General features: G+C 37.1%; 1 protein-coding gene across 5 annotated transcripts in view; it reads left to right on the top strand.

Annotated features, from left to right (window-relative positions):
- ORC5 (origin recognition complex subunit 5) overlaps window positions 1–21,776 on the top strand; it is a 101,162-nt gene that overhangs the window by 14,849 nt on the left and 64,537 nt on the right. For all 5 annotated transcript variants that reach the window (XR_008527175.2, XR_008527176.2, XM_002818322.3 and 2 more), the window contains exons 6-8: window positions 5,265–5,395; window positions 9,467–9,515; window positions 9,605–9,695. Coding sequence is in view for 3 of the 5 variants with exons in the window: in XM_002818322.3 (XP_002818368.1) it covers window positions 5,265–5,395; window positions 9,467–9,515; window positions 9,605–9,695 (271 nt within the window). In the remaining 2 variants the exon portion in view is untranslated. The remainder of the gene's footprint in view (window positions 1–5,264; window positions 5,396–9,466; window positions 9,516–9,604; window positions 9,696–21,776) is intronic.

The raw sequence follows: 21,776 nt of genomic DNA, 5'->3' as shown, positions 1-21,776 counted from the left end.
GGGGCAAAGAGATATCTAAGTGGTTAGTGTTATCTTGTCATAATAACATGTAACATGTCATTTTCAGGAATACAGTGTCTGATTTTAAGGATTGCTCTCTTCTTAGCAGTTATGGCTAGGAGCCCAATTTGGAAGTCTTGTTTTCTGGTCTTTACCTCATGCAGACTACTCATCTTTCAATGATGGATTTTTTTTTTTTAGAGAGATTATAATGCTTTTGATTAGGTTTTTGGTTTAGTTATTGTGTCAGTTTGGATAGATTAAATTATGTTCTGATAACAATCTGAAATTTCAGTGACTTAACAGTTTTCTACCTAAGAACATTTGTACTGCTGTTGTCTTACATTTTACTTCTATATTTATTATAAACCATGTAATACTATATTAATTATAAACCTCAACTATTATTATAAACCTCAGATATTAAATATTATTATTTTGGCTTTAAAAAATAACAGGACAAAAAAGAAAATAACTTTTATTGTTTATCCTGCTGGGGATTTGTTGAGTTCTTAAGTCTGTGGGTGTATAGTTTCATCAGCTTTGGAAAAATTTCAGGCAGTATTTCTTCAAATATTTTGTCTGCCACCCCTCACCTTTTCTTCTCTGTCTTTTTTGTGTGGGATTGCATTATAGGTATGTTAGAGCACTTTATATTGTCCCACTGAAAGTCTGTTTATTTAAATTTTAAATCTTTTTGTGTGTGTGTTTTATTTGGGATTGTTTTTTGTTTCTATATCTTTCAGTTCACTGACTTTTTTTTTTTACAAGTGTCTAGTGGGCAGCTAATCTAATCCTGTAGAATTTTTCATTACTGATCTCATTATGCTTTTGTTTTCTTTTATATCCTTGAGCATATGAGCATACTTACTATGATAGTTGTTTTAATTTTCTTGTGTACTAATTCAGTTACCTCTTTTGTTTTGGATTTGTTCCCACCGACTAATTTTTCTCCATCTTGGGTATCCATTATGCTTTTTCATGTGTCTAGTAGTTTTTGATTGAATTATAGACATTGTGTTTTTTGTTGTGTTTTGGACTTTTTCTCATTAGCATTTTAATTACTTACAGATACAGTTGACCCTTTTTAAGGCTATTTTTACGCTTTTTTTGGAGAGATGATCCAGAGTAGCATTATTCCAGGGCTAATTTTAGCTCTACTTCTAAGACATAGTTTTTCTGGAATCTCTACTGAATGCCCTGTATGTTTTGCATGGTCTCTGCCTTCTGACTAGTGGCAGCATGAAAAATTCACAGCCCTGTGTGAATTCTGGTAATTGACATATAGCTCTCCAATAATTGTTTTTTCCCTAAAAGTTGTTCTTGCTTGGCTAGGGTTTTACCCCATGCATACACAAGTTGGTATTAAGCTAAGACTTGAGGGGAACCCCTGTACAGATTTCTGGAACTCTTTTTTGGCATAGCTTCCTCCTGTCAGGTACTCTGCCCTGCAAATTCTAGCTACCTCAGCTCCCTCAGCTCTGGTCTCTGTCTCCTCAACTCAGTAGGATAAATGAGCTCCTTTTGGAACTCTCCTTGTACCACAGTCTTAAAATTACTTCTTGTTAGAAAGCGTGGCTGATGGTAGGACTCACCTTATCTGTTTAACTTTTCTCAGGTATTACGGTCCGTTACTGCCATTTGTTTGGTATTTGAAAATAGTTGTTTTCTATAGTGTGTCCAGTTTTTAATTGATTATTAGAGGAGGGTATTTCTGGATGCTCCTATTCCCTTACAACTGGAAGCAGAAGTCTCTCTCCAAGTTAGGAATGGCATTTCTTTGCACATTAGCCTATACTTGGACAGTGAAATTTCAAGACCCAAGGAGACAACCAGTGGGTTTCTCCTACCCTTTATTTACTACCTGATGATACACTGTTTTCAGCTTTCTGTTATAGATGGGATTTTTTTTCATGAATTTGAATAGTCCTAGACTATTAGAGCTGGCATGACTTGCTTATTATAGAATTATACTCTGAGATTTTTGTCTGTAGTCTATAAACAAGTTGCTAGGTTACTTTTATAGCAACACAGTGAGGATTCCGATTCTTTTAAGACTTTCATCAGGGCTGAAATGGGCCAGTGATAACATCTAATCAACTGTCTTAGGGGATACAGAGGGCTACCTGTAAGGAATACCTAGATGGAGATGTTCAAGGAGTACTTAGAAGTGCAGTCTGAGCTGGAGACTCAACTGTTTTCCAAATTTTCTTAGCCATTCATTTATAGAAGTTTGTTGTTGTTGTTGTTGTTGTTTTGCTTTATGTATGTTCATCTCTGTGATCATTTATCTCTTCCTTCCATCTCCCTATTCTTACATCCATCCAGTTATTTGGTAGGTTTTATAGGTAGATATCTTTGTTTCTAAGTTTTATGGTACCTTTTAGAAATTTTCAATATATTAACTATTTCCCCATGCCTAGTTAAAAAAACTTAGTGACATTATATTTAAAGTTTGCTATTAGAATGTAAAAGTACATAGACTCCAAAGGGAAGTTTTGGCTTTTTTTTTTTTTTCTTTTTTTCAGCAGTTTTGAAATAAAAAAGCAAATTCAGTAACTGTCTCATCTAGTATCCATTCAGGATAATATTCTAAGTATAAAACTAGGCTTTGAAATTTTTTTTTGTCAACTTCTGTGTTTAAATATTCCTTAATAGAGCTATTTCTAAACTTCTGTTTATAAATTTTCAGATAGTTCATATATATTTTTTGATCTTGTGCCTGTGTCTAATTGATTGGCAGGCCCAAGAGTGGTTAAAATCAAGGGCCAATGGTCAATGGCCTGGCTAAAAATACTAACTTACTGGGAACCTTAAAGAAAAGGAAATTGACATGATTAGAATATCCTGGAAGAGTTTTTACCTGTAATTTTTGCAAAAAACTTGAGCCCTCTGGAACTAGGTTTAAAGTTCTAGTTATATGCAAAGAGCTCTTAACTAAGAAGTCTAAGGAGACCATTGCGCCAAGAAGTCAGAGGATCTTACAATAAAGAATGAATGACTAATTGATTCCTGTATTATGACTGGGAAATTTTGAATAATATATGGTTGTTTCCCTTTAAATTTTACTGTGTTTCTAAAATATGATTATTTCCAGCAGGATAAAGTATAAGGTTAGGACTCTTAATGTGATATTTTATAAAGAGTCTGAGATATAATAGAAGTAGAGTAAAGATATCAAAGTTGTAGGGAGAAAATATGTTTTATAAAAGGGAGAATAACAAAGTAAGGACTAGGATCAGGTGATGATTATTGTAAAAAAAAATTAATTCTTTCCATTTTACAAAACATGAAGAGCATTTTCTAGTTTGTTGGCAGTTTATGTACTATCCCCTTTTTTTTCCTAGTTGATTTACTTAATAGGAAGAAAAATAAACTAGAATCTACAGTATTTTTTACCTTGTTACTGATTTTGCTGGTAATAAGGTGGTTGAGATTTTCTTTAGATGTCATTGTTTTCTATTTGTCTTAGTATTTAATAATTTTTTTTAACCCTCAGTTTCAAAATTTTGATTACTTTTTCAGCAGTATTTTTACTCAAAACACTTCTAACACCAAATGTGTGGGGTATTTTTGTTCACCCAACAACAAATTCTTCAGTTCTCTAGATATCAAGTGGGTGTCCTAAAATTCAATTCACTTCTGACACTAACTACCAGAAGTTAGTGCAGACCTCACAAGTTAAGGGCTTAGTCCTACAAGAATATTAGCACTTCAGACACCAGTCTAAGTCCCAGGTTTCTACCTGTACTCCGGAAAACTGGCTATAAATTGGGGTTTCACATGACCCCCTCCCCAGGTTTGATAATTTGCTAGAATAGCTCACAGAACTCAAGAAAACACTGTACTTACTCCATTTATCATAAAGGATACAAATGAACAGCCAGATGAACAGGTACACAGGACAAGGACCGGTGGGGTCCCAAGCCCAGGAACTTCTGTCCCTGTGGGGCTGGAGTGTGCTACCCTCTCAGCATGTGGATATATTTACTATCCTGGAAACTCTCAGAACCTCATCATTTAGGATTTTTTTATGGAGGTGCCATTATATAGTCATGATTTGATTAAATCATTGGTCATTGGTCATGGATTCAGTCTTTAGCCCTTCTCCTTTTTCCAAGGACAGGAGGTGGGGCCTTGATATGGTTTGGCTTTGTGTCCCCACCCAGATCTCATCTTGAATTATAATCTTGTAATCCCCACATGTCATGGAGGGACCTGGTGAAAGGTAATTGAATCACGAGTGCGATTCCCCCATGCTGTTCTCAAGATACTGAGTTCTCACAAGAGCTGTTGGTTTTATAAGTGTCGGGCATTTCCCCTGCTGGCACTCATTCTCTCTCCTACTGCTCTGTTAAGAGTGCTTTCCACCATGATTGTAAGTTTCCTGAGGCCTCCCAGCCATGCAGAACTGTGAGTCAATTAAACCTCTTTTCTTTATAAATTACCCAGTCATGGGTATTTCTTCATAGCAGTGTATGTGAGAATACAGGCCTCTAATCACTTGGTTGGTTCCTCTGACAACCAGTCCCCATCCTGAAGCTATCTAGGGGCCCGCTGTATTAGTCCATTCTCACACTGCTATAAACATACCTGGGAGTGGGTAATTTATAAATTTATAAAGAAAAGAGGTTTAATAGACTCACAGTCTGCGGGCTGTACAGGCTTCTGCTTCTGGGGAGGCCTCAGGAAACTTGGAATCATGGTGGAAGGTGAAGGGGAAGCAAACACATCTTCACATGGCCAGCAGGAGAGAGAGCATGAAGGGGGTAGTGCTACACACTTTGAAACAACCAGATCTCATGAGAACTCTATCACAAGAACAGCGAGGGGGAAGTCTGCCCCATGATTCAATCACCTCCCACGAGGCCCCTCCTCCACTGAAAATTTCAAATAAGATATGGGTGGGGACACAGAGCCAAACCGTATCACCCATCAAGAAACACCTCATTAGTATAAATTGAGGTATGTTTTAAAAGGACTTATTATGAGTAACAAAAGATACTTCTCTTATCCTTCTCATTCAGGGAATTATGAGGGTTTTTAGAAGCTCTGTGCCAGGAACTGCAGTGAAGATCAAATACATATTTTTTATTATATCACAAATCACACTTTTGTATTCTAATCTTGTAATAGTTTTATTATTCCTTAATTGTTGCTGGGTCTGGGTGTTTTTTTTTTTAATACCTTTGTTATAAAATGCTTGAAGATATGATTGGGGTACTATGTTAATCATTATAAGTTATTTTGTGTCCTGTGAACAGGCAGCCTTCAAAAGATCCTGTCCCATGATCATCCTCCAGAGTATTCAGCTGATTTTTATGCTGCCTACATTAACATTCTTCTTGGAGTTTTCTACACTGTTTGTCGAGATTTGAAAGAGCTCAGACATCTGGTAAATGAACATTTTGCTTGAATATATATATGTGTGTGTGTGTGTGTGTGTATTAATATGTGTGTATATATGTCTTTTAATGTTTTCTATGTAGAAATGGTATGAGATAGGTTAGAAACTGAAATTTTATTCTGGGAATTTGCATATGGCCTCTTGAGGCTAACATACCATAAGAAGGTAGATGTCTGTGGGTTAGTACAAACTTTGATTGTTTGATCTGATCAGAAAAATGTCATTCTCAGATCTTCCTTGTTTTTTCTCTAATTGCAGAAAATGCAGAACTCCATTAAAATCAAAATGAGGAATAACAGAAAAGAGATGTAAAAACTTAAGCAGTTTTACAACTCTGTTAATATTTTGTAACAGATTTTGTTCAAGTTTTATGTATGCAGTGATTGAGGTCTAGAATCTAAATGGATTTGAGTATGGTCAGGAGCTTTCATTGCAGGTCTTTCATTAACCACTGACCCTGAGCTGGTAATCTTTGTGTAGATGGTTCTTTTTAATTTTTTTTTTTTTAACAATTAGAATAGCTGTTTATATTTCATAGACAGTTTGGAAAATGTTGATGTTTAATTTTTCTTTGACCTTTTTTGTTTTAATTGTAGGGATGGGAAAGGAAGGAGACAAGAATTTCTGGTTTCCCTTTTAGAAATCTTCAATTAATTAAGATCTTATCTCCATTTAACAGAAAATAGTAATATATCTGAGGCTGGAAAACAGTCACTTTCAAAGTAACAGATTCTATGTCTCTTAGCAGATTTTCTTCACTTTGTTCTTTTTCTGTTTTTGCCCTGAAAAGTATTACTTAGATTCAGTGTGTGTTTGAGACAGAACATAGAAGGCAATCATTTAAAATTATGCTCACATGTAGTATGTTTTTGAAAGTTTCAGATTTCAGGGCTCCTCTGATTTACATGTAGATTTCAGACATCTTCTCAGCTGGGAAAAAACAAAACAGTTTTTCCAGTTCAAGCTTATCACTAACATTTCTCTAGAAGTTGGATGTCTTGGGATCCCTGGCTTCTGAGGGAAATGATAACACAAGAGACTTACAGAGAGGAGAGGGTCAGGAAAACGCACCTGAGTGAGATGGACTTAGGAGCAAATAATCCTCCTCTGTCTTTCCTGGAAAGTAACTTGCAGTTACCACTCTTTAGCGTTCGAATCCTGTGGGAATCTGTGCTGGCAGCCATTTCAAAGTAGATTATAAAGTACAAGAAGGAAAAATTTAGGGAAAATATTTATGGGAAAATAAAATGTAAAGAGAGAAATATATATTTAAATATGGTATTTTTAAAAGTTCTTTGGGTTTCACTGAGGAATGATTTTATTTAGGGTGAGGTTACAGCTTTTTTAAAAATAATATTCATAAATGTGTAGTATGGTTTAAGTCTTATACTACTATTGGTAATAATAAATAGAGAAAAGGATCCTTAAACATTAGAGAAAAATAGCACAATGTTCTTAGTTTTCTCTATGTATAGAACATAGAAGAATAAAGATATTCATTTTCTTTTTTTCTTCAGATAGTGTTGTTTGTGTTTGTTTCAAAGTTTGTAAGTGGCATATTTCTTGAAAGTTTATTAAATCACCTGAAAAATATTCTTTTCAGGGATCTTTTCTGGAAAGATGCTTTATGAATTGATATTTCTGTATTTTTCAGAGGCTAGTTCTGTAGGTAGCTTAAGATAGGAGAAAATGAAATACTACTTTGATAGTCATTTAGGTTTGTTTTCTCTGACAAACCTTATGATATTGCCTTTTTAACTGTTATTCATAAATTATTAAACATATTTTAGTGTTTCAACCAAAAAGGAAATCAATACAGTTGCCCCTTGGTATGCTTGGGGGATTGGTTCCAGGACCAGTCCCATATATATCAAAATCCTAGCACACTCAAACCCTGTGATCAACTCTGCAGAACCTGAGTGTAAAAAAGTTAGCCCTCCATATACATGGGTTTTGTATTCCCTGAATACTATGTTTTTGATCTGTGTTTGTGGTCTGTGTTTGGTTGAAAAAAAAAAAAAAATCTGTGGACAAGTGGACCCTCACAGATCAAACCTATGTCTTTCAAGGGTCAGTTGTTTATTTTGATTAGCCAAATTGTGTACCAGTTGCTGTTAACATTATGACACTTTAGTGTTATCACACCATGCTTAGATCTGAAAATCTAAAATTAAGGTAAGAAAGTTCGGCTGAAGCGAATAATTTCTTCTTGATTCTTCTTCTCTACACTTAGTAGAATTTGGAAGATTTTTCTACTTTAAATCATTGTTTTTTATGAAGTAGAATAGAAAGAAATTATTTTAATGATTTGGTTCTTAGTTTTCTGTTATCTAGTTACATGTTATATAGTTACACATTTATATATACCTTTTTCTATGCCTTATTGAATTATTTCGATATGAAATACTTGGGAACAAACTAATATATATATATATTTTTTTTAAATAAATGGAAGCAGTATGTTTTTAACCAGTTTGCTTAAACTGCTGTTCAGTAGAATTCCAGTGTTGATTCATGGAAAACTACTAAGTAGTTATAATTAGTTAATTAGTACTCCTCAAACTTGAGAATACATAGAGTTTCTAGAGAGATCGTTAAACATAGATTCCTGGGTCTCATCCTCAGAGATTCTGATTTGGTATGCCTGAGATGGTGCCAAGAATTTACATTTATAACAATCTCAGGTAGTGCTGCCAATCCAAATACTTTGAGTCATACGAAACTCAATGATGTTTAATTTATGAGAATGTTCAGACCTTAGAAAACAACAGTTAATTATTTGGGCTTGAGGTTTTTCATTATATGTTTTATGGTTCTATGTGACATAAATATAACCTAAAAGTACAAATTATGCTTTGTTACCGTAGGGAAGTTCACATTTTTACCCTGCAGTTTTGATAATTTGAATCTATAAAACAAACTAATAATAAACGGGAAAAAAAGGCATACAAATTTATTTTTTAATTTTAATTTAATTTTAAATTTAATTTTATATTAAGTTCCAGGTTACATGTGCAGGGCGTGCAGGTTTGTTACATAGGTAAAATGTGTGCCATGGTGGTTTGCTGCACCTATCAACCCCTCACCTAGGTATTAAGCCCTGCATGCATTAGCTGTTGCATACAAATTTATTAATATGCATATGGGCACAGGAGCCTTACACAAAATATGAGACTCAAAAGGTGGGGGGCAGAAAGGGGGACCAGCTAGTTCAAATTTTTATGCCATCCTGAGGTTACAGAAAGAAAATGGGCTTGGAGCATGGCATAACAAGTTATTGGAGGGAGAGGAGGAAAGACATGGTTAGGGAAGGCAGTCTTGTTGTGCAAATGAAACCTCACAGGTAGCAACTTTCAGAAAGAATAGATGGTAGCCTGAGCTAAGTTTCTCTGTCACACCTTCAAACGTGTCAGACCCTCAAGTCTCTTTCTTGAGAGTTACTCTTTCCTAGATCCGAGATGGGGGATGATCAGAGAAAGCCTGTTTGCATCTGCTGTTTTCTTATTTCCTCTATAGATGCAAATCTCCCTCACAAAAAACAGCTTTTCAGGGCTATTGTGCTTGCAGCCCTTCTGATTAGCCATATCAAAATATACCAAAGAAGTATATTTTTGGCGAGACGCTCCATTCTCCTAATTTTGTATACAGAGGCTAATGTATTAGGCAGAATTTAGCCAATTAAAGAATATTTTATGTTGTGCTGTCATTATTAGTATTTTTGCTGTTTTGTTATTATAGTAATAAGCTACAATTACATTTTTTTTTAGAAAGAGGCAGGGTCTTGTCATGTTGTCCAGGCTGGAGTGCAGTGGCTGTTCACAGATGCAGTCACAGCACACTACAGGCTTGATCTCCTGGGCTCAAGCGATCCCCCTGCCTCAGCCTCCTGAGTAGCTGGGATTACAGGCGCATGCCACTGCGTATAATTACATTTGACTTGAGCAAATGTGTTTAATAAAATTTCCTGAATTGTAATACAGATTTTACTTGAAAAATAAATTTCTAATTGTGATCGATCAGTGCTTTTTTTCTTCTCTTTTTTTTTTTCTTTACTTACAGGCAGTACTTAATTTTCCTAAATATTGTGAACCTGTGGTTAAAGGAGAAGGTAACTGTGTAATTTTACTCATTATTATTTATTTTGAGAAAGGTTTTTAAAAGATATAAATTACTGAAATTTTCTTCCCTTTGGGGTAGCAAGTGAACGTGATACTCGCAAACTGTGGAGAAATATTGAACCTCATTTGAAGAAAGCTATGCAGACTGTTTATCTCAGGGAAATATCAAGGTAATTTTCTATTTAGTATGCATACTATTTTTTATATCTTTATTCGGGATATGTACTCTCTCAACTTAAATAACAGAGAGAGGGACTCTAAAAGAAAATGATACCTGTTTGAGAATTGGCATTGCAATGAGAAAGCACATGCTGTAGTAAACTGCATCTTCAGGGAGGTAAAGGAAGACAAGGTTTTTAAAGGAAGAATGAAGAGAATGACGTAATTGTTTTGAGATAATTATTCTTCGCTACAAGGATTAATTACAAGGATGGCACCAGTTCAGAGCTGGACAGGGATTTGCCTGGCAGATGTCCTCATGGAGGTATTTTTTGTGGAAGATTGCATTAGCCTTTATACAAGGTTATGTTTTTTTCTGTCTTTTGTAATAGTTCTTCTTATCAGACATTATGCATGAGAACCCTTCCTTCATGGCCTTTCTTGGCTCTGTTTGTCAGGATTTTTAACACATGTGACTCCATTTTGATTCTGACAACTTTTACTTTTTCTTTTAATCAAGATTTTTCTCCAAAATCATTGCTGATCAGTCATCCTGTAGTTAGATTTTTATTGTCCCTTGGTGCCAGAACGGAGCTGTCCTGGGTTGTTGTCTGTTCACATGTCGAAGGGAGTGAATGGTGGCTAGGAGTCAGTGTCAGAACTCTTTTAGCCACAAGGGAGGTTTGAAGGGAGTGGCTGAGTCTACCTAGAGTCCGTTGTTAAGTTTAATTTTGTCTGTTCTATAGGTGTTGGCTATCATTGCAAAGTGCTTGGGCCAGCATTGTTCTGTTAGGAGTTGTACTTCTGCAGAAATTGTTTTTTGAGACGTAGTTTCACTCTTGTTGCCCAGGCTGGAGTGCAGTGGTGCAATCTTGGCACACTGCAACCTCTGCCTCCTGGGTTCAAGCGATTCTCCTGCTTCAGCCCCTCGAGTAGCTGGGATTACAGGCACGCACCACCATGCTTGACTAATTTTTGTATTTTTAGTAGAGACAGGGTTTCAACATGTTGGCCAGGCTGGTCTCAAACTCCTGACTTCAAGTGACCACCTGCCTCGGCCTCCCAAAGTGCTAGGATTACAGGTGTGAGCCACCGCACCCGGTCACTGCAGAAATTTGACAGGCAACAAGTACAAAGTTTACAAAGGAAAATACAAAGTAAAGTGTATAGTAATATGACAATCCCAGTTTGTATAGTGCTTTTGAACTGTGAATCTCTGCTTAAAGGGAACCTACTGAATAAATCAAATGACCACAGAGAGTTAGGTGAGACTTCTAACCATGTGGCCTATTTTCTTATTTGGTATATATGGGTCTCACCTTTTCCAGAAGAATTTGTTCAGGTACAGCTTGTGGTATTAGCAGTAACACAGACATTTCCTTATGTAACCAATCCGTTTATCATCTAGTATTACATGACTGAGTTGAAACAAAGCAGAGTGAGCAACAGTTGTATTAGGGATGTTGCCAAAGTTGCCCACTAGATGGACTAAAGAATCTTTTAGGTCAGGTTCTGTCAACTTACCAGCAGAAGCTACTAATTGTGAAATTTCAATTATACCATTATCCTATCAAGTGAAAATGGTAGGCATTAAGAGGAGTAAGAGTCTCATTATGATGTGGAGTCTTGTTCTAATATCTTCGAAAAAACTGTTTCTGTCCTGAAACTGTCAATTTCTTATCCTGCTTTGCAGTTCAACTGTCTCTGGTTATGGCATTTAGTGGTTTCTTGACCCTTCTGTGTGGTCCACACATCAGGTACTAGGTTTGTTCCTTAAAATTCATCTAGCTTCAATGTATAAGGCTTCAGGAACAAAGTAGTCCCCCTTTTTAGTAATTTTATAGAAGAAAGTTGGATTGGGGGAACCTAGAAGAATTTAGAATCTAGTCTAGGCTACAGGTTGATTATAAAAACTCAAATACAATGCATAAAGCTACAAACTAATAACAGGTGCATTATAGCTTTTTTTAAAGAAACAACCTTTTCTCTCTATGTTGATCACATAGGTTTTAAAAGCTCTTGAGTCTAGGAAGTCAAACCAAGGCCAATGTAAGATTTTACTTAATATCTACAATCTTGAAGTTCCTAGGCCTGCCAGGAAGTGGCATTTTTTACTCACTCACTGTAAGGCTGGGAATCCTTGAAACCAGGCAATTCTGTGCACGTTTTCTTTTTTTTTTTTGAGACGGAGTCTCGCTCTGTCACCCGGGCTGGAGTGCAGTGGCGCAATCTCGGCTCACTACAAGCTCCTCCTCCCGGGTTCATGCCATTCTCCTGCCTCAGCCTCCCGAGTAGCTAGGACTACAGGTGCCCGCCACCACGCCTGGCTAATTTTTTTTTTTTTTTTTTTTTTGTATTTTTAGTAGAGACAGGGTTTCACCGTGTTAGCCAGGATGGTCTTCAGCTCCTGACCTTGTGATCTGCCTGCCTCGGCCTCCCAAAGTGCTGGGATTACAGGCGTCAGCCACCGCACCCGGCCTCTGTGCACATTTTCTAATATGATATGACAGTCAAAGTCTTGGTAATATAACCAGTGTTTCTAATTATATCCTGTCATAAAGAGAGAGCAACTTCTTATTGAACTTAGTAAATAAACATATTTTCTTTTTTTTTTTTTTAGGCTTTATTTTTATTTATTTTTTATTTTTTTATTTTTTATTTATTTGTTATTATTATACTTGAGGTTTTAGGGTACATGTGTGCAATGTGCAGGTTAGTTACATATGTATACATGTGCCATGCTGGTGCGCTGCACCCACTAACTCGTCATCTAGCATTAGGTATATCTCCCAATGCTATCCCTCCCCCCTTCCCAGACCCCACAACAGTCCCCAGAGTGTGATGTTCCCCTTCCTGTGTCCGTGTTTTCTCATTGTTCAATTCCCACCTATGAGTGAGAATATGCGGTGTTTGGTTTTTTGTTCTTGCGATAGTTTACTGAGAATGATGATTTCCAATTTCATCCATGTCCATACAAAGGACATGAACTCATCATTTTTGATGGCTGCATAGTGTTCCATGGTGTATATGTGCCACATTTTCTTAATCCAGTCTATCATTGTTGGACATTTGGGTTGGTTCCAAGTCTTTGCTATTGTGAATAATGCCGCAATAAACATACGTGTGCATATGTCTTTATAGTAGCATGATTTATAGTCCTTTGGGTATATACCCAGCAATGGGATGGCTAGGTCAAATGGTATTTCTGGTTCTAGATCCCTGAGGAATCGCCACACTGACTTCCACAATGGTTGAACTAGTTTACAGTCCCACCAACAGTGTAAAAGTGTTCCTATTTCTCCACATCCTCTCCAGCACCTGTTGTTTCCTGACTTTTTAATGATTGCCATTCTAACTGGTGTGAGATGGTATCTCATTGTGGTTTTGATTTGCATTTCTCTGATGGCCAGTGATGGTGAGCATTTTTTCATGTGTTTTTTGGCTGCATAAATGTCTTCTTTTGAAAGTGTCTGTTCATGTCCTTCGCCCACTTTTTGATGGGGTTGTTTGTTTTTTTCTTGTAAATTTGTTGGAGTTCATTGTAGATTCTGGATATTAGCCCTTTGTCAGATGAGTAGGTTGCGAAAATTTTCTCCCATTTTGTAGGTTGCCTGTTCACTCTGATGGTAGTTTCTTTTGCTGTGCAGAAGCTCTTTAGTTTAGTTAGATCCCATTTGTCAATTTTGGCTTTTGTTGCCATTGCTTTTGGTGTTTTAGACATGAAGTCCTTGCCCATGCCTATGTCCTGAATGGTAATGCCTAGGTTTTCTTCTAGGGTTTTTATGGTTTTAGGTCTAACGTTTAAGTCTTTAGTCCATCTTGAATTGATTTTTGTATAAGGTATAAGGAAGGGATCCAGTTTCAGCTTTCTACATATGGCTAGCCAGTTTTCCTAGCACCATTTATTAAATAGGGAATCCTTTCCCCATTGCTTGTTTTTGTCAGGTTTGTCAAAGATCAGATAATTGTAGATATGTGGCGTTATTTCTGAGGGCTCTGTTCTGTTCCATTGATCTATATCTCTGTTTTGGTACCAGTACCATTCTGTTTTGGTTACTGTAGACTTGTAGTATAGTTTGAAGTCAGGTAGTGTGATGCCTCCAGCTTTGTTCTTTTGGCTTAGGATTGACTTGGCGATGCAGGCTCTTTTTTGGTTCCATATGAACTTTAAAGTAGTTTTTTCCAATTCTGTGAAGAAAGTCATTGGTAGCTTGATGGGGATGGCATCGAATCTGTAAATTACCTTGGGCAGTATGGCCATTTTCACGATATTGATTCTTCCTACCCATGAGCATGGAATGTTCTTCCATTTGTTTGTATCCTCTTTTATTTCCTTGAGCAGTGGTTTGTAGTTCTCCTGGAAGAGGTCCTTCACGTCCCTTGTAAGTTGGATTCCTAGGTATTTTATTCTCTTTGAAGCAATTGTGAATGGGAGTTCACTCATGATTTGGCTGTCTGTTTGTCTGTTGTTGGTGTATAAGAATGCTTGTGATTTTTGCACATTGATTTTGTATCCTGAGACTTTGCTGAAGTTGCTTATCAGCTTAAGGAGATTTTGGGCTGAGACAATGGGATTTTCTAGATATACAATCATGTCGTCTGCAAACAGGGACAATTTGACTTCCTCTTTTCCTAACTGAATACCCTTTATTTCCTTCTGCCTAATTGCCCTGGCCAGAACTTCCAACACTATGTTGAATAGGAGTGGTGAGAGAGGGCATCCCTGTCTTGTGCCAGTTTTCAAAGGGAATGCTTCCAGTTTTTGCCCATTCAGTATGATATTGGCTGTGGGTTTGTCATAGATAGCTCTTATTATTTTGAGATACGTCCCATCAATACCTAATTTATTGAGAGTTTTTAGCATGAAGGGGGTTGTTGAATTTTGTCAAAGGCCTTTTCTGCATTTATTGAGATAATCGTGTGGTTTTTGTGTTTGGTTCTGTTTATATGCTGGATTACATTTGTTGATTTGCGTATATTGAACCAGCCTTGCATCCCAGGGATGAAGCCCACTTGATCATGGTGGATAAGCTTTTTGATGTGCTGCTCAATTCTGTTTGCCAGTATTTTATTGAGGATTTTTGCATCAATGTTCATCAAGGATATTGGTCTAAAATTCTCTTTTTTGGTTGTGTCTCTGCCAGGCTTTGGTATCAGGATGATGCTGGCCTCATAAAATGAGTTAGGGAGGATTCCCTCTTTTTCTATTGGAATAGTTTCAGAAGGAATGGTACCAGTTCCTCCTTGTACCTCTGGTAGAATTTGGCTGTGAATCCATCTGGTCCTGGAGTCTTTTTGGTTGGTAAGCTATTGATTATTGCCACAATTTCAGCTCCTGTTATTGGTCTATTCAGAGATTCAACTTCTTCCTGGTTTAGTCTTGGGAGACTGTATGTGTAGAGGAATTTATCCATTTCTTCTAGATTTTCTAGTTTATTTGCATAGAGGTGTTTGTAGTATTCTCTGATGGTAGTTTGTATTTCTGTGGGATCGGTGGTGATATCCCCTTTATCATTTTTTATTGCATCTATTTGATTCTTCTCTCTTTTTTTCTTTATTAGTCTTGCTAGCGGTCTATCAATTTTGTTGATCCTTTCAAAAACCAGCTCCTGGATTCATTAATTTTTTGAAGGGTTTTTTGTGTCTCTATTTCCATCAATTCTGCTCTGATTTTAGTTATTTCTTGCCTTCTGCTAGCTTTTGAATGTGTTTGCTCTTGCTTTTCTAGTTCTTTTAATTGTGATATTAGGGTGTCAATTTTGGATCTTTCCTGCTTTCTCTTGTGGGCATTTAGTGCTATAAATTTCCCTCTACACACTGCTTTGAATGCATCCCAGAGATTCTGGTATGTTGTGTCTTGGTTCTCGTTGGTTTCAAAGAACATCTTTATTTCTGCCTTCATTTCGTTATGTACCCAGTAGTCATTCAGGAGCAGGTTGTTCAGTTTCCACGTAGTTGAGCAGTTTTGAGTGAGATTCTTAATCCTGAGTTCTAGCTTGATTGCACTGTGATCTGAGAGATAGTTTGTTATAATTTCTGTTCTTTTACATTTGCTGAGGAGAGCTTTACTTCCAAGTATGTGGTCAATTTTGGAATAGGTGTGGTGTGGTGCTGAAAAAAATGTATATTCTGTTGATTTGGGGTGGAGAGTTCTGTAGATCTCTATTAGGTCTGCTTGGTGCAGAGCTGAGTTCAATTCCTGGGTATCTTTGTTGACTTTCTGTCTCATTGATCTGTCTAATGTTGACAGTGGGGTGTTAAAGTCTCCCATTATTATTGTGTGGGAGTCTAAGTCTCTTTGTAGGTCACTCAGGACTTGCTTTATGAATCTGGGTGCTCCTGTATTGGGTGCATATATATTTAGGATAGTTAGCTCTTCTTGTTGAATTGATCCCTTTACCATTATGTAATGGCCTTCTTTGTCTCTTTTGATCTTTGTTGGTTTAAAGTCTGTTTTATCAGAGACTAGGATTGCAACCCCTGCCATTTTTTGCTTTCCATTTGCTTGGTAGATCTTCCTCCATCCTTTTATTTTGAGCCTATGTGTGTCTCTGCATGTGAGATGGGTTTCCTGAATACAGCACACTGATGGGTCTTGAGTCTTTATCCAATTTGCCAGTCTGTGTCTTTTAATTGGAGCATTTAGTCCATTTACATTTAAAGTTAATATTGTTATGTGTGAATTTGATCCTGTCATTATGATGTTAGCTGGTTATTTTGCTCGTTAGTTGATGCAGTCTCTTCCTAGTCTCGATGGTCTTTACATTTTGGCATGATTTTGCAGCGGCTGGTACTGGTTGTTCCTTTCCATGTTTAGCGCTTCCTTCAGGAGCTCTTTTAGGGCAGGCCTGGTGGTGACAAAATCTCTCAGCATTTGCTTGTCTGTAAAGTATTTTATTTCTCCTTCACTTATGAAGCTTAGTTTGGCTGGATATGAAATTCTGGGTTGAAAATTCTTTTCTTTAAGAATGTTGAATATTGGCCCCCACTCTCTTCTGGCTTGTAGGGTTTCTGCCGAGAGATCCGCTGTTAGTCTGATGGGCTTCCCTTTGAGGGTAACCCGACCTTTCTCTCTGGCTGCCCTTAACATTTTTTCCTTCATTTCAACTTTGGTGAATCTGACAATTATGTGTCTTGGAGTTGCTCTTCTCGAGGAGTATCTTTGTGGCGTTCTCTGTATTTCCTGAATCTGAATGTTGGCCTGCCTTGCTAGATTGGAGAAGTTCTCCTGGATAATAACCTGCAGAGTGTTTTCCAACTTGGTTCCATTCTCCCCGTCACTTTCAGGTACACCAATCAGACATAGATTTGGTCTTTTCACATAGTCCCATATTTCTTGGAGGCTTTGCTCGTTTCTTTTTATTCTCTTTTCTCTAAACCTCCCTTCTTGGTTCATTTCATTCATTTCATCTTCCATCGCTGATACCCTTTCTTCCATTTGATCGCACCGGCTCCTGAGGCTTCTGCATTCTTCACGTAGTTCTCGAGCCTTGGTTTTCAGCTCCATCAGCTCCTTTAAGCACTTCTCTGTATTGGTTATTCTAGTTATACATTCTTCTAAATTTTTTTCAAAGTTTTCAACTTCTTTGCCTTTGGTTTGAATATCCTCCCGTAGCTCGGAGTAATTTGATCGTCTGAAGCCTTCTTCTCTCAGCTCGTCAAAGTCATTCTCCATCCAGCTTTGTTCTATTGCTGGTGAGGAACTGCGTTCCTTTGGAGGAGGAGAGGTACTCTGCTTTTTAGAGTTTCCAGTTTTTCTGCTCTGTTTTTTCCCCATTTTTGTGGTTTTATCTACTTTTGGTCTTTGATGATGGTGATGTACAGATGGGTTTTTGGTGTGGGTGTCCTTTCCGTTTGTTAGTTTTCCTTCTAACAGACAGGACCCTCAGCTGCAGGTCTGTTGGAGTACAGGGCCCTGTGAGGTGTCAGTCTGCCCCTGCTGGGGGGTGCCTCCCAGTTAGGCTGCTCGGGGGTCAGGGGTCAGGGACCCACTTGAGGAGGCAGTCTGTCCGTTCTCAGATCTCCAGCTGCGTGCTGGGAGAACCACTGCTCTCTTCAAAGCTGTCAGACAGGGACATTTAAGTCTGCAGAGGTTGCTGCTGTCTTTTTGTTTGTCTGTGCCCTGCCCCCAGAGGTGGAGCCTACAGAGGCAGGCAGGCAGGCCTCCTTGAGCTGTGGTGGGCTCCACCCAGTTCTAGCTTCCCAGCTGCTTTGTTTACCTAAGCAAGCCTGGGCAATGGTGGGCGCCCCTCCCCCAGCCTCACTGCAGCCTTGCAGTTTGATCTCAGACTGCTGTGCTAGCAATCAGCGGGACTCCGTGGGCGTAGGATCCTCTGAGCCAGGTGCGGGATGTAATCTCCTGGTGCGCCGTTTTTTAAGCCCGTCGGAAAAGCGCAGTATTTGGGTGGGAGTGACCCGATTTTCCAGGTGCCATCTGGAAGGGAACTCCCTGACCCTTTGCACTTCCCGAATGAGGCAATGCCTTTCCCTTCTTCATCTTGCACATGGTGCACACACCCACTGACCTGCGCCCACTGTCTGGCACTCCCTAGTGAGATGAACCCGGTACCTCAGATGGAAATGCAGAAATCACCTGTCTTCTGTGTCACTCATGCTGGGAGCTGTAGACCGGAGGTGTTCCTATTCGGCCATCTTGGCTCCTCCCCCATAAATAAACGTATTTTCAAGGAGGAAAAAAATACCCATGAATAGTTTTTGAATTTTAGAGGAATGAAATGGGGAGAAAAAGCAGATGCTTCACCTTCGTTCACAAAATATACTTTACTAAATTGCTAATTAGCAGTTTCATGAAACTATAAACTATAGGTAGATTAAGGGAGAAAATTTTCTCAAATCTGGAAAACAAAAACAAGCAAAAAACTAATAATGTTTCAAATAAAAATCAGAAAAACATCCTCATCAGTTATTCAGTGTCGTAATTAATTTATGTTCTGTTTGATCTTGATTAGCAGTTTCTTGAGCCCATCATTTCTTCATTAGAGTTCCAACAGATTTTTATTTAGTCCATTGATTTTTAAGTTACTAGAAACTTGTATTTAAGAGTACTTGTTAGAATCTTTTTTTATGAATCGGATTGCAAATGCTTTTAGATTAAAATCAGAACAATAACTGTAGGATGACAGAGACTTAGAAGAGCCATGGATAAAAATTTGATGAAAGTTTACCATAATCAGAAATTGACAAGGAAATTTGATTATTTTTGTGGCATACATATAATGACCATAATTATTACTTGATGATATATTAGATCTCTAAGTTTTATATAATTTTAGAACACTGATATTAAACACATACCTATAAATATAACTGAAATAAGATCCAGTATTACTTATCATTTGGCAATGCTTCTTACACAATTTACAAAATAAATTTAATCATTTAATATCTTTACAATGTGAGAAATATGTCCTTTGAGGCTTTCCAGGGGCCTAGCTAGAAAATCCATAAGTTAGTTCTAGGTCAAAAATATTTAATTTAGAATTTTGATACTGGGGAGGTCTATCAAAGATGTGAAAAGGTTTAAAACACCTGGTCAAAACAGGATCACAGGTCACTGTGAAATGATAGTCATTCAAAGGTTTAAAACACCTGGTCAAAACAGGATCACAGGTCACTGTGAAATGATAGTCATTCATTTAACCAGAATGATAATGAAAGGACTTCAAAAGCAATATAGAAAGTTACCTGGATTTAAAAAACGTTAACCCTTTCAAAGCTATTTTCCTAAGTAATAAAAAATAAAAAACTAGTAAGAACAACACAGAAAGTTATCTTGATAAAATGCAAAATATTTGTTTCTTGGGCCAGTTACCAAAAAAATAGAGAAAAACCTCTTGCAGTATGATTGCTTCTCCTTATGGGAAGCCCATTTGGATAACCTGGAAGTTGAAACCAGTGAAAACAGTACTTGAATTTAATCAGACACAGGAAGAATGTGTGGTCAAGGTTGTGAGAACACACCATGAGTGTAAACAAGAAAACTAGTACCTTGAGCAGGGAAGTACATGGCTTTTAGTAACAGCATGGGAACTTTCCTGGTTACATGGAATAATTCAGACACATTAAGAAAAGCCAAGTGTACAGAATCAAGTTATACTGGAGGAAAACATCATTTTCGTAGGCCATGAAGACAAACATTTTAGAGTTAGACTTTAACAGCAGAGTTATAATCAGAGGAAAAAAGTTACAGGAGCTGATGAAAAAGTTAAAGGAGAGAGTTATCACCTCAATCAAGATTAAAGGTGTATTTTTTCAAGGGGAGAAAGAGTTGAAAGCAATGATGTATGACATGCAGTAAGATGCAGCAAACTTTAAACTTCTGAGATATAAATCTGAGAAGCTTTAAGAGGAAAACTCTACCTCAAGAAATGAAATTACCATCCTAAGTGAAGAAGACAGCTTTACTAACGTGAAACTAGAAAATTAAATGAAGACTGTGAAACAGAAAAAAAAACAAAAAACCCTGCAGTTTAGAACATGGCTGTTAAAGAAGCAGATTTCAGAATTCAAAGTGAAAACCTCTCATTTTTACTAAGAGCAGATCAATACTTAGGGAAAAAAAAACCTTTTTTCTAATGTAGTGGACCAAATTTTTAGTTTTATATTGTGGATTGAGGGATATATTTATGTCAATGTTTAATCTTTGGAAAGACTTACAAATAATTCCCTTCTAATTACAGCCAACTTGATCACGCACAAATTTAATAAATCTACCCTTCACAAACCTTGTAATGACTTACATAAACCATCCATGACATGCTTAGATCTTTAGTTATTTTCTTATACTTTTAAATAACTACATTTAGGACAAACTATTTACCACACAAAATTACTTCTCAAATTTATCCTTTTTTTTGACTGGGTGTGATGCTTCACACATATAATTCCAGCACTTTGGGAGGCCAAGGCAGAACAATTGCTTGAGCATGGGAGTTCAAGACCAGCCTGGGAAACATGGTGAGACCCTGTCTCTTAAAAAAAAAAAAAAAAAACCAAAAAAAAACTCACTTTTCATTTTAACCTTCTTTTACCAAAAATACATCTTTACACCCTTAACTTTACACATCTGTGTCTCCTACTTACTGGTTCCTTTCTATCATGTTTCTGTTTTCTTAAATTTGCTTTCTAAAATAACCTTAAATAACCTTCAGAATTTAGACAAAATTATTTTTTTCTCAATAAAGAACACTTTTTTTTGGCTTTGTAAGAATTCTCATTAAAAATACATCTTATGTTTTGGGATACACTTTGTGTACAGAATTGTATATGTTAATTAGAATTGTTAAAGTAACTTTTAGTAACCTTATTAATAAATGGTGCTAGGAAAACTGGCTAGCTGTGTGCAGAAAACAGAAACTGGACCCCTTCATACACCTTATACAAAAATTAAGATGAAGTAAAGACTTAAATGTAAAACCCAAAACCATAAAAACCCTAGAAGAAAACCTAGGCAGTACCATTCAGGACATAGGCATGGGCACAGACTTCATGAATAAAACACCAAAAGCAATTGCAACAAAAGCCAAAATTGACAAATAGGATCTAATCAAACTAGAGAGCTTCTACACAGCAAAGGAAACTATCATCAGAATGAATAAGCAACCTACAGAATGGGAGAAAATTTTTGCAAGCTACCCATCTGGCAAAGGTCTAATATCCAGAATCCACAAGCAACTTTAACAAACTTACAAGAAAAAAACAACCCCATCAAAAAGCGGGCAAAGTATATGAACAGACACTTCTCAAAAGAAGATAGTTATGCGGCCAACAAACATGAATAAAGCTCATCAGCAGTGGTCATTAGAGAAATGAAAATCAAAACCATAATGAGATACCATCTCAAGCCAGTTAGAATGGCTATTATTAAAAAGTCAGGAAACAGCAGTTGCTGATGAGGCTGTGGAGAAATAGGAATGCTTTTACACTGTTGGTGGGAGTGTAAATTAGTTCAACCACTGTGAAAGACAGTGTGGTGATTCCTCAAGGGTCTAGAACCAGAAATACCATTTGACCCAGCAATCTCATTACTGGGTACGTACCCAAAGGATTGTAAATCATTCTACTATAAAGAC

Source organism: Pongo abelii, chromosome 6 (genome assembly GCF_028885655.2).
Source record: "Pongo abelii isolate AG06213 chromosome 6, NHGRI_mPonAbe1-v2.0_pri, whole genome shotgun sequence".
In the NCBI taxonomy this organism is placed as follows: Eukaryota; Metazoa; Chordata; class Mammalia; order Primates; family Hominidae; genus Pongo; species Pongo abelii.
This window is presented reverse-complemented; position numbering and strand designations above follow the sequence as displayed.